Source organism: Colossoma macropomum, unplaced genomic scaffold (assembly GCF_904425465.1).
Source record: "Colossoma macropomum unplaced genomic scaffold, Colossoma_macropomum, whole genome shotgun sequence".
NCBI classification, from domain to species: Eukaryota; Metazoa; Chordata; class Actinopteri; order Characiformes; family Serrasalmidae; genus Colossoma; species Colossoma macropomum.
Window position 1 is genome coordinate 10,173,985 of NW_023494789.1, and position 19,084 is coordinate 10,193,068.

Consider the following 19,084-nt stretch of genomic DNA (forward strand, 5'->3'; position numbering starts at 1 on the left):
AAAATCCCAACAGAAACTCCTGATATGCTTGTAGTGCTACACACACTATTGTGTCAGGGTAAAATGAGTGTATAAAGCCACTCAAAATACCTGGTCAACAGCAGATATAAGCAGCTGTAATTGTAAACTTACAGTTGTGAATTACAGTGGTGATCTGTCACTATTAGATCTGGGCCTTCAGTTCAGGCCATAAATGTCAAAACTTTGCTAACATTTTTGACATTCAAACATTTTTGCTAACATCCTCTGGTTCTAGACTTCCAGGTGTATGTTGGTGCTAACCAGTGGTGAACAGACATTTTTTTGGCTGTTTTAAGTTAAACAAGGCCTTTTAAGGCTTGTCAAACACTTTCTATGTTGTATTTGAAGCTTGTAACAGCCATTACTATATATTTTACATGATGTTGTGATGTTGTCAGAGCCCAGGCACAGAACTGCAGCTATTGTCTATTTCTAAGAATTGACTCACTCCTAGTTTGATTACAGCTCGTATTCTCAATCAATGACGTATCTAGAACTTCCAGAAGGCCTAGAGTGACACAATATTGGTCCCATTCATTGTAAATCAAAGTGCAAGGACTTCAGTCCAGCTGCTGAAGGCCTAACCAATAGCTTGGCTGTAAACCACAGAACAAAAATCTGATTGGACAATTAACTCTTGTTTCCAACCAAAATATAACAATGAAATAACCTGCAGAGATTTAATACAACAATTCTATTACATGAAAATAACTAAAATTATAGACGTGTTATAGTTCCCAGAAATCATTAGATCTTTTCTAAAGTCCTAGAAGTTCCTGAGGGATCCTGACTTGTATACTGGACCTATAAGGTAGGTGGAGTTCAAGAAGTCGCCAGTAATTGAATGTACAATGAAGGAGTCTCTAATAGCGGATGTTCTTAATGCGGTATTCTTGTCTGAAGAAGACAAAAAGGACTTTTAACTTGTAGCGAACTGGCCATTTAACAGAGGGTAGGAATGTTTATGCGTAGAGAGAGAAACAAGAGAGACAAAGAGTAGAAAAAAAGAAAACTGACAGACTCAAGACAAAGACAAATAGAGAAGGAAAGAGAAAGTGAGGAACCTCTGGTGTTAATATGGTAAGAAATAAAGAGCAGATGTTCCTGACCTCATTTTCTTATTTAGCTCCAAACCTGGCCAGCGGCAGATTGATGCTTCTGTCCTTTAAGGAGCCAGTACATGCGGGTCATCAGGACCGACACACTCCCTCTAATCCTGACCTCACTTACCCAGTCTGGTAATTACACACGATGGCGGCGGCCAGAAAGTGAATTTAATTTTCTCTGACATGGTCTCCGCTCCCCACCACCTTACCTTCTTTACTGCCTTAAAGCACCTGGTGTTTGGAGTGCATGCCCAGCGCTGCTCAAGCCTTGGAGGATTAGCATGAAAAGACAAGGCTAGTAGCTCTGCTTCGTTCATCTGAATAAGTGAAACAATAGTGGCGGCAGGGGGTCAAGCCACAACAGCCAATTACAGCCATGGGTATCCTCTACAACCACAATCAAGCAAAGGATCCTAATGACTTTAATGAGATAGCGGTATGCTGGACGTATTTCCCTAGGCTCACAAACAGGTGCAGGCTGCTGGCACTATGGACAATGCTGCTGTCCACTGAATTACAGGTTAGTCTGTCAGAAAGTTGGAGGGCAGCATACTTCTTTTATCAGCTCCCATATCCCCACATGCTGAGTAACACTGGGTCAATGTTGGTTGTGCTTAGAAAATAAGATAAGCTCTATCTCTTCAAGGCCAGCCTCATGCACTTTAAATGAACTCAGTTCGATCAATATCCCATTGTCATTCTGCTTTACCTGAATATGTCAGTTCTGCAGGAAAGTCTGGGTGAAGAAAGTTGGCAAAACAAGAGTTTTTAGCTTGATATTGTAGAGTTATAGAAAGTTGCAAGTATCTGTACCAAAAAGGAGGACAAGCCTAAAAACATCTATCTATCTATCTATCTATCTATCTATCTATCTATCTATCTGTCTGTCTGTCTGTCTGTCTGTCTGTTTGTCTGTCTGTCTGTCTATCCATCCATCCATCCATCCATCCCTACAGAGAAAAGAACCTATTCAAGGCCCTTTCTCTCTCACTGCAGTTTATTGGTAAGGGTTCCTCGCCCTGTGGTCTACAGACACTGGAACACAGCAGGTGATGGAGATCAGGTGTTGGCTTTATAAGAAAAAAACAACCAGGCAATAGGAACATAATCCAGAAGTGGGAGCAGAATTTAGAAGTAGGCATAGGATCAACAAGTCGATCCAGAATCCAGAAGCAGGAGGAGAATGCTGAAGCAGGTGCAGAATCCAGAAGTAGGAGGACAGCCCAGAAGTAGGAGCAGAATTTAGAAGTAGGAGTAGGATCTACAAGTAGGAACAGAATCCAGAAGCAGGAGGGGAATGCAAAAGTAGGTGCAGAATCCAGAAGTAGGAGCAGAATTTAGAAGTGGGAGTAGGATCTACCAGTAGGAACAGAATCCAGAAACAAAACGGGAATGCAGAAGCAGGTGCAGAGAATCTAGAAGTAGGAGGATAATCCAGAAGTAGGAACAGAATATAGAAGTAGGAGTAGGATCTGGAGGACAGTCCAGAGGGGAACACAAAAGCAGGTGCAGAATCCAGAAGTAGGAGGACAGTCCAGAAGGAGAAGCTAAATCCACAAATAGGAGGACTCTCTAGAAGTACAAGTATAATCCAGAAGTAGAAGCAGCATCTAGAAGTAGGAGGACAGTCCAAAGGTAGGAGCAAAAGTAGAAGCAGTAGAAGTAGGTACAGAATCCAGAAGTAGAAGGACAGTCTAGAAGGAGGAGTAGTTTCTAAAAGTAGGAGGATAATCCGGAAGTAGAAGCAAAGTCCAGATGTAGGTGCAGAATCCAGAAGTAGGAAGACAGTCCTGAAGTAGGAGTAGGATCTACAAGTAGGAGGATAATCCAGAAGTAGGAGCAAAGTCCAGAAGTAGGAGGAGAATCCAGAAGTAGGAGGACAGTCCAGAAGTACGAGGATTGTCCAGAAGTAGAAAGAGAATCTAGAAGTAAGTACAGAATCCAGAAGGAAAGGAGAAATACAGAAGCAGGAGCAGAGTCCAGATGTATGAGCATAATAGGCCAATCCAGGAGTAGGAGCAGTTTTAGCGGTGATATTAAAGGTCAGACTTGGCCCTTGGTCAAATGGCAAACATGGCTGGTTATGGATTTGACCCATACAGTGGATACTTGAGATAATAAAAAATGACATAAACTTAAGCTCTTATTCAAGTTTGATGTCTAGTTGACACTTTTGTTGGGTTACCCATTATGTCACGTACCTGCTGTATCCTGTATGTTCCCGGGTTGTTGTCGGGTCAAAGTTCACTGCTATCAGTGTATGGCCTGTTTAACTGCCTTACGTTTAATTCATTTTGAAAAGGTGTGACTGATGAAGCTAAACAGAGGTGAGTGATAATCCCCTCTTTTGCGTACACAGGTGCACTGACCATCCCACAAAATCAAACCTCAGCTGAGCCGTTGGCATAGAGACGACATGCGCTGCCACTGAACCATAAATGCTTTAAAGGGTGCTCAACCATTAAGCATTGGGCGACGCTTGTCACCCAACACTTCCACACTTTTCCTGAAGCACAAATTAGCCTTTTAGAATCCATTCACCAGAGAATCAATGTCTACTCCGCTTCCATAATAATATAGGATGCTGACTGTTTTCCTGCACTTGTCTATGCATCTAGCAACTGTTGCGAGGTTGGACAAGCTTTACAGCGCATTGGTAGAAATCAACATTAACGTAATGAGAAATTTCCAACAACAACATCTGGGAAGACATTATGAGCAAAATCCTTCCAGTAGCTTCAGCCGTGCTACTTTAGCTAGTGCTGCAGGCTACAACACTAACATAGCTAGAACGCTACAGCAGCTGAAGCTGATTAACTTTCTGCCTAGCTTATCAATGTTGATTTCTAAAAGCCTTCATTACGCAGGTAAAATACTACCAATCTATTTTAACCATGTGATTATTCACACGCGTACAAAACGAAAAACTCATAATTACATATTTTGACAAAAACTATATTGTGTCTGACTGGATCAGACACAGCAGTGCTGCTGGAGTTTTTAAACACTGTGTCCACTCACTGTCCACTCTATTAGACACTCCTACCTTGTCAGTCCACCTTGTTGATGTAAAGTCAGAGACGATAGCTCATCTGCTGCTGCACCGTTTGCGTTGGCCATCCTCTAGTCCTTCATCAGTGGTCACAGGACACTGCCCACAGGACGCTGTTGGCTGGATGTTTTGGTTGGCGGACTATTCTCAGTCCAGCAGTGACACTGAGGTGTTTAAAGGCTCCAGCCTACTGTAGTGCTGAGAATGATCCACCACCCAAATAGTACCTGCTCTGTCAGGGTCCATGGGGGTCCTGACCACTGAAGAACAGGGTAAAAGGGGTCTAACAAAGTATGCAGAGAAACAGATGAACTACAGTCTGTAACTGTAGAACTACAAAGTGCACCTATATAGTAAGTGGAGCTGATAAAATGGAGAATGAGTGTGGAAACAAGGAGGTGGTCATAATGTTATGATCAGTGTATGACTGCTATATTTAAAGGATCTATATCATCATGAAACACCAAATTGTCTACATTGTTTTAACATAAAAGATCTTGATGTAGTCTGTCCATATTGTTAAAGTTTCAAAACATAAAGTTGAGTTATGGAAATTAAGCTGTAAAAACAGTCCAATTTGGATTCATAGTTTTTGTGATGTCATGAAAGCCAAAGCTTTACATATATTCAGCCCAGCCATTCAATTATAAGGACTGTTTCAGCCTGGACTGCTTTTTAAACACATATATCATTTACATATCGCATCTCTCGGAAGAAAACTTTGTATCTCCGTTTTTGTTGTTTTTCAGTTTTTGACATAATTTGAAAATACTTACTCTCCTTTATATTGTGTGTAAATTTCAAGATGAATGGAGCAAAAGAAATGGCCAAAAATGCCTTGGAAAAAAAGGCTGTTTCCATTGACTTACATTAAAAGTAAAGTTGTTTTTTTTTCTTTTTCCTGTAAAGTTACCATTTTGAAGATATGAGGTTTTCTTCTGACAACAGCGTTATATCAGTCTTAAAGCCACAGTAACAAAAACAGCATATTTAACTGTAAGGGATAAAGAGAGATTAGAAAATGTACATAAACATAAAGATAAATTATAACTATTTTTTGTGGACTTCATTAGTGGACCTTTAATGAAATTCATAACATTGATGATGACCATCCAAATGCAGCACATCTACCTAACTGGATGTTTTCTTAATAGTATTTCAAAAGCACGCGATGTCCCGTGGAGCACGTTCAAACATGCCTGAGCGGATTAGAGAAGTATTGTGATATGGCTCCTAGAAACAGCAGTGGGTGGCCCTCAGTGCTGTTTGTTGCCAGTGGCTTTCAGTAATTATGGTAATGATCAAAAGAATCTGCAAACGTAATATTTAATCTCATGCCCGCAAAGGCTCTGTGACACACTTACAAATACACACCCACCCACGCTTCAGTCCTCATGCATACAGCAGTCCGCATCACGTATAAATTTTAGAGGATCTAAGGAGAATAAAAAAGTGTTTGTAAATGATGATGGAAAAGACGTTTGAGCTCAGAATTTCACAAACATAATGAGTCTGAAAAGAGCAAAATACATTGAGGACAATCTGGACAGAGGTTAGTGACATTTAGAAGACTCCAAAATGGGGAGTAAAAGCGGGTGATAACTCCTCACCTCTCTTTCCCTCTCCCTCTCTCTCTTTATTGGTGAACCCTGAATGGCTGTATTGATTATAACTCTGGTCTGTGTTTACTGAGTCTTTGTTTAATATTTGCCCAAGTAACATATGGCTGAGTGGACTAATCAATACTCTCTCACACACACACAGACAGACACACACACACACACACCCATGTACATACAAACACACACACAGGTTTAGTTTTATGACACTGTCAGGATATGAGGTCATACACACACACACAAACATATCTATCTATCTATCTATCTATCTATCTATCTATCTATCTATCTGTATATTGCTGCTGTCGGAAGAAAACCCTGTATCTCCATTTTTCTCATTTTTCAGTTTTTGACATAATTTAACTTGTAAAGACGTCTGGTTCGATTGACTTGCATTAAAAGTAAGGTAGTTTTTTTTGTTCTCCTGTAAAGTTATAATTTTGAAGGAGGTTTTCTTCTGACATTATATATTTATATATTTTCTGAATCTGAAGGGATGCAAACCTGAACTGGACACTGAAAATATTCCTATTATAATTATAATATCCTAGTTTTCTGCTTCTTTTCGTGATACTGAAAAAAATGAATGACTAAATTAAATAAAGAAAAGAGAGGATGGTCTCTCACTTTTGCACAGTACAGTAGATGCTTTTGACCTGGTCCATGACTAATATAAGTAATTTGAGTGTAAATGATGATCTCTGTGCAAAAGTCTGTGCACCCCTGCTCAATTTACGTTTTTTCTGAATAAAAATAAAAAAAAAAGGAATCCATAAGTCTTTAAATCCAATGGTAAACTTAAACCCTTCAGTTTTTTAAAAAAAAATAAAGCCTGTAGATTATGCAAAAACAAACAAAAATTACAACAAAAAACAAACAGCTTTTGTAGGTCCCCACATTGCAGGTTTCCTCTCGTTTACCTGTCACATCAGGACATTTTTCTCCTGAAAAATATATGAAAACAAACACTCTCACACACATATGTGCAGACGTCCACACATGCCCAAAGACTGGCGCCGAACACGCACACGACCCTGAGGGAGGAGACACGTGTTCGTTGCATCCCAGACGAGCTCCGTTTTTCCATTTATGATTCTGAAATGCAAAACGTGAACTTTGGCTGCTGTAGGGCACCAGACCAACATGAATATGTATCAGTGTTTCTCCTTCAATCTCTCCCCCTCTCTCTGTCTCTGAAGAACTGTCTCATTACTCCATGGTTCAGTCAGGGCTGCTGTTTTGCTGCGCTTCAGCAATGCAGGACAGTTCTAAGTAAAGATATTACAAGCAACAACTATGATAATGGATTTCTTCAGCTGAGGAATGATTACCGTGGGCTGCCACTTTACACAAAAGTGGGTGACGGCAGAAGCGTGCAACAACTGGGGTCTCTAATTAACTGACTATCTTCGTGCGGCGGCCGCATTGTAATTATAGTTCTAAATTGGAATTCAAATTGAATTGAGAGTTCTTATCTTTCTTTTTATTATTATTATTATTATTATTATTATTGCGGTGAAACTTAATCAGTCAGAGACACTGCGTTGCCTCCTGCAAGGCCCCGTCACACCCTGCGCAATTACAAAGCTCCCTCCGTAGCGCAATTTATACCGAATCACGAGCGCGCGTCACGCTGAATGTACTTACAGTGACTGTCCTTGTCTGTCACATTTTATAAACTGTGTGAAGCCCATTAAAGTTTGCGCTTCTCGTCAGAGTGATTTCCGTCTCGGTGTGGAGATACGGAGTTTCTCGGTGGTGCTGGAGAGGGTGCGAGTGAGCGACTGAGTGGCTAAATTAATTGCTGAGTGTGATGCGATGGTTCGGGCCACGCTGCTAGCGCAGATGAATGTGTATAAATGAGGGCTAGATTGAGTGGTTGTGACAGAGCGGACTGTCTATCTAAGCTCAGTGGCTCGGCCATTACTGTCCTGTGTCAGAGCAAATTGGAGGAGATGGACTGAATCGAAGAGAGAGAGAATTGAGAAGGCAAAGAATCTGACATCAGTCAGTGACGAGGAAAACATCACCTAAAAGTGATCTTCCATTACAGTCAGACAGGCATACACATTTACAGAGTCGTACCAACAGGTGGTGGCTCCTTACCACACTTGTCCACTGGAATGTGTCCTTACTGACCATTGCTGCCTCCATGTGGTATTAAAATAAGTGTAAAGCCTATGAGTTCCCTACCGATTCATTAAAAGTGGGATCGTTTTTGGAAATACAGGCCTCCTTTCCACTGAGCCATGGTCTTCCACCTGCTCTGTTGCTAAATTAAAACCAGGAAACTACATACAAAAGTGTCTTAGCATTGGCCAACAGGCTAAATGCTACAAAACACATTCAGTTCTGGCTGTCATTCCAAAACCAGTCTCTCGGTTTTGTGCTCTTTATAGTCTAAACAGATGTCTGTACTGCAGGGGTGGAACCTTAACCTGCTAACTAACGTTCCGCTAGTGTTAGCCTTGTTTTTATCATCTGCACTTTGTCCCCTGGAATTATAATGTACATTGTTTTTCACATTTTCTTATTCTGTGACAACTTCTTAACATTATGTGCGGTGTTTTAAGTTGAAAACAAAAAGGTTCTATCTCCAAAGTCAAAATCCTAGTTCCATAAGGTTCTATCTGTGAGCCAATCAGCACTTTGAATACACAAAAGAGGACCAATCAGGTTCTGCTTCTTTGTCATGTCACCACTCTGCTCGGTGATTGCGGGAAAAGTTTGTAAACTTTATGAAACATGAAAACATGTTGCTGAAACTCTGCCTGTCTTCTTGTAGATCTTTAAAAAGTCTTATTGTCTTAAATGTTACAAATATTAAGCATTAAAAGTAATTAATAGTGTACATTTGAATTTATGGGGTAATAATTTCATTCATTCATCCATCTTTCCTTTTTCTTCTGTCTTCCAAAAATAAGATATTTTGGCTCATTAGAGTCACATTTCTGATATAAAACAAAACCTCACACTGCCTTAAGACTGACCTGCTACATTTACTTGCTGGGGCAGTTTATTACAGTAGCTGGTTTCTGTCTAACCTAAAGGAAACTTAAACTAATGGTTCCTACCTAAAACTGACCTCTACGCTGGACAAAATGTTTAGCACTGGCCTTTATACTTAATGCAATGCTTTTTTGAACAAGAAAAGGATGATTTATCCTAAAATGAGAAACAAACATTATAAACAATAAACAAATAATAAAATAACTGCCATAAAAATGTCATAGAAAGCATTAAATATAACTTTCTGATAATGTAGACACTCTGTCACAACACTAATCTTACGTTTTAAAAACAAATCACGAGTAAAAACTGTTTGTGTTCCTTGAAAATCATCACTTCTTTGCATGTTTTGTCAGGTAGAACTGTATAATTCCAAGCAGAACCTGAGTTCTCAGGATTAGAAGGTTCTATCTGCCTTTGGCCTTCTTCCAAAAACCTCATTTACAAATTTGATAGAATTTTGATATTGCACATTTAGAGTACATTTAGGGTGTCTGTCATTGTCATGTATAAAAGAGACGTATTCCACATATCACTTCTACTATTTGGAATCCAAAATATTTGAAGCTCAATGTCTCAAAACTGCACAAAATGCAGATAGAGCCTTATTTTTCCACATGGATGACTTGTAACAGCAAATCAGACAGAATCAAACTGTGGTGTGTGGATCTGAGGCCACTAGATAAGCTGAGCAGGTTAGAGGAGGCAGTAGCATTAGCCTGGGCTATAGATCCAAACACAACAGCCTTCGTTTTAGCTTTCTGTCTCTTCTACACCAGTCGCTCGACTTCACTTCCTCAGCTTTGAGTCACTTTCATTTAAAACTGCAGCTTATATTAGTTAGAATCAAAATTGTTCTGTGGTGAGAAGAGCTGGTAGCATGCTAGCTAAGCTAATGCTAACCACCCCCTTGTCCCAGTTACCAGCGCTGTTTAACATTTAGTAACTGCTAGACTGATGGTTTTTACATTTATTAGATGGCGGCTTGAATCGTGCACTGCTTTCATTTATTTGATGACCGTGTAAGTGGACTTCAGTACCACAATACTGACATAAATGTGGACCCAATCAGTGATACATGATATTATTGGTTAATATTATTTTTCCCATCCACTGGTGCACAATAATATACTCAAAGCTCAGAAATTGTTTCAGAGGCAGCTAAAAAGTCATCACATTCTAAGCCATAGACAAGTATTTACATCTGTAACTGTTGGAAGCATCACACATAATTTTTTAAAGAAAAATATTAGGGATGTAACAATAAAGCATGATCATTTGTGTAGTTCGAAACAAGACTCCTCAAATTGATTTACATTGGTTACACACTGGTTAAGCTGAGATTTTCCTGTTTGTGCTGTTTTTTTTTTTCCTCACACCACATTAGATTTTGTTTGCAGTACAAAGCACAGTTTATTTGGTGTTTCTGTGTTTCTTGGAAAAGAATCTAAATGGATCAGACAGAACTCTACCGTGCCATTCTAAAGTTTCCAATACTGCACTTTTATAATGTTGAACACTCTAATAAACTGAAAATGGAAATGCTAACACATAAACATAGCCTTGTGGAAAAAAATCTATAGTAATACTAAAGTTCTTACCATAAATAGGACAGAGACTATAGTTTACTACAGGATACTACTAAGTAAGTATATCACCACTGTCCAAAAAATGAACAAATATCTCCAATTTTTGTGTTTATTTTTCTACATGATTTGAACCACAGTAGCTGCCTTTCACATCGTGAACATGTCATGATGAATGGACCAATAGAAATGATGCACAAATGCTTGGGATAAAATCTCTTTGCAGTAACTTGCATGAAACTTTTTCTGTAAAGATACTATGTTGGAGATTTTCTATTTTTCTATATATTTTTCTTTATACACCACTACAGAAATATTAGTTTCTGATAGTATTACTATGTTTCTTTTTGTTAGAGTATTAACTTAAGGGCACATTTTCAGGCATGCCTTATTAATGTATTGAAAAATGTATCAAATTTAGGCACCACTGTATCCATCTTGTTCATACCAAAGATACCAAATTTTGAAGATACCAAAGTTGGTCAGGCTAAATGTTTCCCAATACAAAACATCTGAATGCAAATTCATAGCTATTTCTTTGCAAGTGGCTAATAGATCAAAGCAGCAAGACTGACCGCTATCTCCCAGAGTCCAACAGTGACTGTGACATGTTTACCCTACAGAGATGTTCTGTAGCGCAAGAGGCATCTAATTTGTAGCAACATGCATCCAGGTGTAAAGAGCAAACCAGGACGCCCCCCCAGCAAGCACTTCAAAGCTGGAGTGGCTCCTCAGCACTGGACAGATGTCCGCTGACACACACAGACAGGCATCATGACTCTTAGCAGCTGGGGAGCACCTGCTGGGCAGGCTAACTGCAGCACTGCTAATGCTATCAAAAGCACCGTGCTCCTCTTTCTGGCTAACACAGCGCTTTGTTTCCCCCTGATGACGCGTGGGCTCGACATGTGCCCTTTGAATCCGCTCTGTCAGAGCTGATAGCGCTCGGCCGTCGGTGAAGAGCTCAGCGGTAGTGGGCGCAGGCTCAAGCAGCGTGGACCAGGCCAGACGGTGAGGATCCACAGGTGCCGCTTTTGCCGATTGGTCACAGGTGTCATTAGCGTGGTACACCTGCACACAGCTTTATAGAGTGAGTGTCCAACAGAGACGGGGCTTACATTCGTTCAGCATGGTGTATGGGGATAAACAAGCTTTAGGAGAAAGAGAATACAAAACAACAGAAGGCCAGTTCAAATAAATAGTAGATATTAACCTCTTGAAGTCTAATTAACCCATATATGAGCCCACATAACTACTCATGTCTCATAACTACAAATTATCTTAACAGAAGCTGAGTAATTAATGATAGTTATCAGTTTTAAGGGTAACATGGTACAAAATAATGAGTTACAGTAATCTGATTACTTTTTCTTGTAACAAAGTAGTGCAACTCATTACAGTTACTGATAATAACCATATTGGAGCTGGATTAATTTTACCTGGGAGGGTGTAAGTTGAGCCATTACTGACAAGATCAATGATCTTAATCAATAATGTCTGTAGTTCTTAGAAGTCCACAATGTAATAAGTCCAGGGTGAATTACCTTTTAAACTTATCTCCACTGGTAACAGCAGTCCACTTTGAATTGTACGAAGTCCCGAAGGTGACAAGGTGAATATCTGTAATAAGGTGTGGCCATGAATTAATAAATTGGGGCCATGAATTGCTACATTGAGGTCACAAATTAATATACTAAGGATATAAATGACTTTATTGATGCCACAAATTAATATGTTGAGGCCATGAACTACTATTTTGAGGCCACAAGTTAAATTTCTTATAACTTGTCATCTCAGTATAGTAACTCAAGGCTTGAATATACTAATTTGTGGCATTACTATAGTACTTTATGTACTCAGTATAGTAATTTGTGGTGTCAATATAGTAAATTGTGGCCTCAACTGAGTAATTTGTGGCTTCAATATAGTAATCTGTGGCATCAATATGATAAATTGTGTACTCAATATAGTAACTCATGGCCTCAGCATAGTAAATTGTGGTGACAGTATAGTAAATTGTGGAATCAAAATTGTAATTGTGGCTTCAGTATGGCAATCTGTGGTATCAATATAGTAAATTGTGGCCTCAATATAGTACATTGTGGCATCAATATAAGAATCTGTGACATCAGTATAGCAAAGTGTGACCTCAATATAGTCAATCGTGACTTCAATATAGTCAAAAATAATCAAAATTGTAATTGTGGCTTCAATATTTGGCCTCAATATAGTAATTCGTGACCTCAATATAGTAATATGTGGCCTCAGTATAGTAATTTGAGATGTCGGCATAGTAAATTGTGGCCTCAATATAGTAAGTTGTGGCTTCAATATGGTGATTTGTGACCTTAATATAGTAAATTGGGGTCACAATATAGTAATTTGTGGCCTCAATATAGTAAATTCTGACCTCGATATAGAGGTCACAATTTGTTATATAATCTGTGACTATTATAAAAACTTACTATATAAACTGTGGCCTCAATATAGTAGTTTTTAACCTCAATATAGCAAATTGTGGTCATAATGTAGTAATTCCTAACCTCAATATAGTAAACTGTGGCTTCAATACAGTAATCCATGGCCTCCAGACAGAAATTGTGGCTTCAGTATGGTAATCTGTGGCATCAATGTAGTAAATTTTGACTTCAGTGTAGTAATTTGTGGCCTCAGTATAGTAATCATACCTCTAGAGTTGAAGGGGTTAATACTAAACCAACTTTTGTTTATTAAACATTCTTTAGATTCATTATATCAAGTCATCTCTTATGTCTTGATAATGAAAGGCTACATGTAGGAGAAGAAGTGTAATGAGCAGGTTTTTTTACGAGAGGAAAATGGACCTATATGATAACCCTTGACTCTGTATACATCCTGGTATAAAGCACTGCAAATCTGTTCACAAACTGTGTTAGGTGTATTAAGGTATAACCCCTACTGACTTCTGTTGAACCTCAAATTCCCAAAACTGCATATGAGTACTTAAGAATGACGTTTAATCTTTTAGCACTAATGTGCGAACCTCAAATAACCTTCTCTTAGGGCATTGTAATTCACAGGCAGTTATCTCTCACGGCTTTCTGCCCCGTTGCTAAACTTAATCATCCAAGTTTGGTACTTTGACTACTTTGAGGTTTTCTAAGAGGGCAGCTGCTGAAACTGCACAGAATGCTGGCTATTCTAGAAAAATCCCTGAAGGGCCATTACATCCCGTGTCTGACAACTGCTCAAACGAACCACTGCGCCGAGGTCAGCGAAGATCACACACAGCAGGCCGCAGATGAGCCTTTTTAAAGACAAGACATTTAGTGAAACATCATGAATTAAGTTCAATCGAGGGATTGAGTCAATCTTATTTATTTGACAGCTAACTTTGTCCTAAGGTCAAGAATTTTGCAATGATGTAATGATGATTCCTTGATTTCATTTGAGCATAATGACAAAAGACTCAAATAAAAACAGAAGAAGTGTAATAACATCATGCAAAAATAATATTCTCAGAGCAGCTAGGCTACATCTTAATACGAGGATCAGCTATGTAAGAAAAATAAATGTCACATGCAGTATGAATTATAAGCATTTCATAATTCCTGAAAGACATTTGTTCTGGCCCCTGAATAATTCCAAAACCTTCCAGTAGTCAGTTGTTCAACCAAAGAATCTGCAAAAACTAGGTTTTACATAGCTAAGTAGACACCTACTTCCTTTCAGAGCATATTTCAAGCAATTTTGCGTTGCGTGTAAAACTGCAAATGGTTGTGAGAAATGAACAGAGCTGCAACACGAAACGTTTGGATAAGGAAAATTAGATTTCTACTACTTCTCTTGTAAAAATAAATGAGTAAAGTTCTTCATTTTTGACATCTTTATGGTAGAACACCATGTTCCGACATCAGCTCTCAGTGTCCCAAAATGGAAAGCTGCTTTAACTCTGCTGGAGCGGCATCCAAACAACCGGACAACTGCGAAGACGTCCTTGGTTCTGTTGCTTTCCCAATTCTTTCATTTCTTCAACATTTCTTTGGAGCTACTTTCTCCTTCAGAATATATCTTCATGTCAACAGCCAAGAATCAAACACTTCTATAGTTGGTTACTCACTGTATTTTCCAGATATTTCCCCCCAGAAATCTAGCTACTAAATTACTGTTTTAAATTAGCCCTCCTTTTAAATTTAAGAATATCTAACTTGCCATATGGAGACAGTTCACACAGACCTGCACACAAATCTAATATTTAGGATCACATTTAGAAAATAACCTATCACCGTTCTTCTTTGATTTACTAAGGGAGGTTGCTAAGTCAAAAGTTTGATCGTCGCTACCTTATCTGTGGATGAAACCGCAGTCGTCTTACATCAAAAAGTCCTACATCAAAAGAGTCACCCCAAAGCTTCTTTCCTGAAATGTCACCTTTTTGCATGTAGAAGATCAAGGCAGGCTGAATTTCATGGAAAAAAAAACAACCTTGAGAACAACTCCCACACATCCAAATTTCATTCACCTACACAGGATTAGTTCATGTGCACTATTTTTGGAAGATTTCACTCCATTTTTGGCCTTTCCTTACACCCGAAGAAGATTTATACCATTATACTGCGATGCTTCTGCATTGACAGCGTATGCCAAGATCCTCTAGGATGCCTCAAATGAAACATGCTGCTGTTTCTGCTCCTCATCGGCTTCCTGTCCTCTCGTTCTGGTGAGCTTCACCTGTTCGTCAAGGCTACACAAAACACGCATGTGTTATGAATGAAAGACTGAGAGAGGGGGGAGTTCACAGAACAGATCAGGCATCTCTCTCGCTCTGGAGAGCAACGCAAGCGAGACGACAACAAAACAAGGGGCACGTTTCATCTGTTCTTGCGAGAACCAGCGTCCATCGTTTGGCTGGAACTTTTTAACCTCAGTCCCGTCATCCCTTTCTCCCCTCCCCCTCCACCTCTCTCTTCCGTCCAAGGGTTAGAGAGATACTGATGTTGGTCCATGCCGTAAAACTGCCGCCCGTCTTTATTCCGCACTGAAAGGTTGCCTTGGTCTAAGCTCCCGGTGCTGTTGCACTTTTTAACCAGCGGCGGCGCCAGCGAGCCAGGCGTGAGGAGCGAGGTTAGTGACAGGCTGCTGAGAGTTTCCGACAAATGCTCGCTGTTGCCTGCCTGACTTGATCCTCCACCGATCCCTATGTCCGTATCCTCGTCCGAAGGGTCCATGGAGTCCTGCCTGTTGCAGCTGGGGCTGGTGCTGCCGCCACAGCTGCTCTGGCTTCTCTGGTGCCCCCTAGTGGCCTGCAGACTGGAGCCAGTTTGGGCAGGTTGCAGTCTCTGGCTGAGGCCCGGGGAGGGAAGGGTGCTTTCTGGCAGAGGGCAGATCAGAGGTGGGGGTAAAGTCAGGCCTCGTGGAGGTGATGCACCAAAGCTTAGGCCTTCCTCCAGCGCAGTTTGTAGGCTGCCTTCAGAACTGCCCATGGCCAGGGAGGACACACTGTGGGATGGGGGCTGGAAGGGGGAGATACCAAGGTGTTACAGGGAGAACTACAAATTTACAAAAAAAATAATGTACATGACAGCAGCCCCACTCAAATTAGGCTTAGTTGTCTAAAATTAAAAGTAATTTTTTGTAACACAAATGAATATCAAGGTCAAGTACACTCCTGGAGATACAGCAAATACAATTACCAGGACTGTTATCAAATGTACACACAAATTTTTGGAGATTACAGTGGTTCAGGACTTCAGTGTAGCCTTGTATTATAACCCACAAGCAGTCCAAGTGACTCAGGCAACTCACTGATGATGCATGAGAGAAAGAAACTGGATGTCAGTTATTAGGCCTGGAGAAGAAGTGGCACATTCAATTTTGTTAGCAACCAGATTTAAAACATTAGGAATCTGATCTAGGATAGTGTTTTTTAATCAGCCACCAGATGGTCCATGTTTTTGCTATTTTGCTACTCTCAAAAATAAAGGTTTCTAAATGGTTCTTGGCTTAAACGTGTAGCTCTTTAAACAAATATTAATTGTTATTGAGCCTTTACATTGCATGGCATATCTTTAAACTTTAAAAAGGTTCTTTAGTTTTGTGAATCGTATTTACAAAAATGGCTCTTTAGCAGTGGTTCTCAAACCGGTCCTCTGGGATCCCCTGAGAGTCCACATTTTTGTTCGATCCCACTCCCAACACATATAGATAGAGCAAAATATGGACTGTCTGGAGGTTCCTGATGACTGATTTGAACCAATGCTTTAAGGAGTCAAAAGGAGTTCTACTATGGCTTTCCTTCAAAGAACTCTCTTCGGCACTTTAAGAGTGTAGCTCCCAAAACAGCTGCACCAGGTAATCGCTGTTCTAAATGGCTTGGTTCTGGTGTGTGTGTCTGTCATTGTCTGTCTGGTGGACCCTGAAGAAACACTGATCTATGAAATAGCTTTAGGGAGTCATGGCTCAAGTATCTATCAAACCTCTTCACCTCGAACATACCATACCTGTTGGCCCACGGCCCTGTTGTTGGCCCCGGGGGAGCGGAGCGAGGCCCAAGAGGCTGGTGAGGTGAGCCTGGAGCCAGCTCGTCCTGCCCGGGCTGCCCCCACTGCCAGGCTCTCTTGGGGGACGGCTGTGGTTGGGTGGAAGAACTCTGCCGGGAGATGAAAGAGAGGAGAGGATGCCCTCCCATCACCTCTGCTGCTACTGCTGCATTTCTCGCCACCTGCCACAGAGACACCAGTCAGAGAAACCATCAACGAGACTTCACAATCAATCAGAAAGACTGTCAACAAGATGCACAGACAGTGAAATACGAGACAATATATGCAGCGAGGGATGCTCTAAAGGAGCAGCAGAACATTGGACATGCCTCCACTCTCCACTTTCCTGAAAAGTGACTTAATCATGATCCTTTCTGAACAACCATAATATTAGCTAAGCTTCTTCTAGTCTTACAAGCTGGACAACTGCCTGTCCTCCGGGGTCTGATGCATTTGGTCACTTAATGTGACCAAAAAGAACCGCCTACTCTGGAAGAAAAGGCCATTTGACTGACATGTAAAATGACTCCCAAATCACAGATTAGCATGTCAGATAAGGGGGAGTGAATTTTTAAATCAGGCCTACAAACAAAAGAAACCCATGGAAAATAATCAGAATGCAATTGATAAAATCCAGATAGTGGTAGCAGCTTGACATGCACTAGATATCAGATGCTCCATGTACACATGGGTGGAGTATCTAAGGTTGACTATCTACGGTTAGAAGAGAAGAGATCCGAATGATCAACCTCCTCTCACAAGCATGCAGATTGGGAATGACCTTGTAGCGCATACACTATGTATGAATTTAAATGTTTGAAATCCCTAAGGCTGAATTTAATCAATTAGTTAACCAAGAGGTATTTTTGACCTTGAAAGTTATGCCAGGTAGCTACATTTTTAAAGTAAATGTTCAGAAATCATCAAAACTCATGAGATACCATCAAACCGATACTCAGATTCTGTAAAAAAACAAGCCTCATGTTTTATTAGCTTTGGCACGAGTGAAGAGAGAGTCAGGTGAACAAACTCACTGGAATGGAAATCCAAATCTCTTCTGACTGCAAAAGTGAACAACTGCATTCCATTTGTGAGTTTCCAACCTAAATGGTTATCTAGTGAGAGAGTTTTGAATACAATTGCAAATATCAAGTTCTCAATCATTGCTAATACCCTCAACAGGACACTCAAACTGAAATGCTGTTTAGTTAGATTTAGCTGCTCAGTTAATCCTCACAAAACGGCACCTGGTCCCAACTTGCAACTTCACATTACCTATAAAATGGTAGAAATAACAGCTTTTTAGCTCGGTAGCTATCTAAGCTAGCTAGTTATAACTACTAGGTGGAATAAAAAAACTGGCACCTAACCAGCATTAGCAAGTTAGTTAGTCTTACTTACGTATAAAAATTTACTTGTGAAAATATGGTAGCCTGATAAATGTAATCTGGCATTATTGTTTTAAGCATACTTGTATGACTGCCCTGCCTCTACATGCTAACATTATGCCACATGACTTGATTCTAATACTGACTCAAAACCTTTTCTAAATATATATTTATAAACACTGACTTGTCTACAATTATACATGACAAAGTTTCAACTGACAGAAAAGTTCTGCTACTAGTTTTTAAGGCTCTAAACGACCTTAAAGCCCCTGCTTACATTACAGAATGTCTGTTTATGGTCCAGCACATGATCTTAGATCTGCAGGTACCGATCTCCTGCAAACACCTTCCATAAAATACAGAACACATTTCAGTTATTCTGCTTCTAAACTGTGGATCTCAATTCCACCTTTTACTAGACAGTCAAGCTCTGTGCTCACTTTTAAGAATGATTTCAAATTAGCACTCATAATTTACTACTGTTAAGCTTTATCACCTGTCTGTAAGCACACTGAGCTGCCGCTGGCATGAAAAATGCTATATAAATAAAGATTATTTTTATTATTATTATATTATTATTATTACTTGTAATTTCATTGGCGTTGCCCTTTAGCAGGAAATCACACAAACAGTGAAACCCATGAGAGGCTGTGAAACAGTGACACAACACACACAGTCAGTGAAACAATCAGTTAAACACTGAGTGCTGTCAGAAAGGCACCGCATGCAGGTAGTGAGTCACCACACATAGTGAGCAGAGCTGAAGCAAAGGCTAATAGCCCACC

General features: G+C 40.0%; 1 protein-coding gene across 1 annotated transcript in view; it reads right to left on the reverse strand.

Annotated features, from left to right (window-relative positions):
• Window positions 1–13,774: 13,774 nt before the first annotated feature.
• The window catches only part of LOC118807435 (voltage-dependent T-type calcium channel subunit alpha-1I-like), a 199,952-nt gene continuing 194,642 nt past the window's right edge, over window positions 13,775–19,084 (reverse strand). Inside the window, exons 34-35 of the mRNA XM_036569447.1 lie at window positions 16,873–17,093; window positions 13,775–15,885 (exon numbers count right to left, since the gene is read on the reverse strand). Of these exons, the coding sequence (XP_036425340.1) occupies window positions 15,244–15,885; window positions 16,873–17,093 (863 nt within the window). The 3' untranslated portion in view covers window positions 13,775–15,243. The remainder of the gene's footprint in view (window positions 15,886–16,872; window positions 17,094–19,084) is intronic.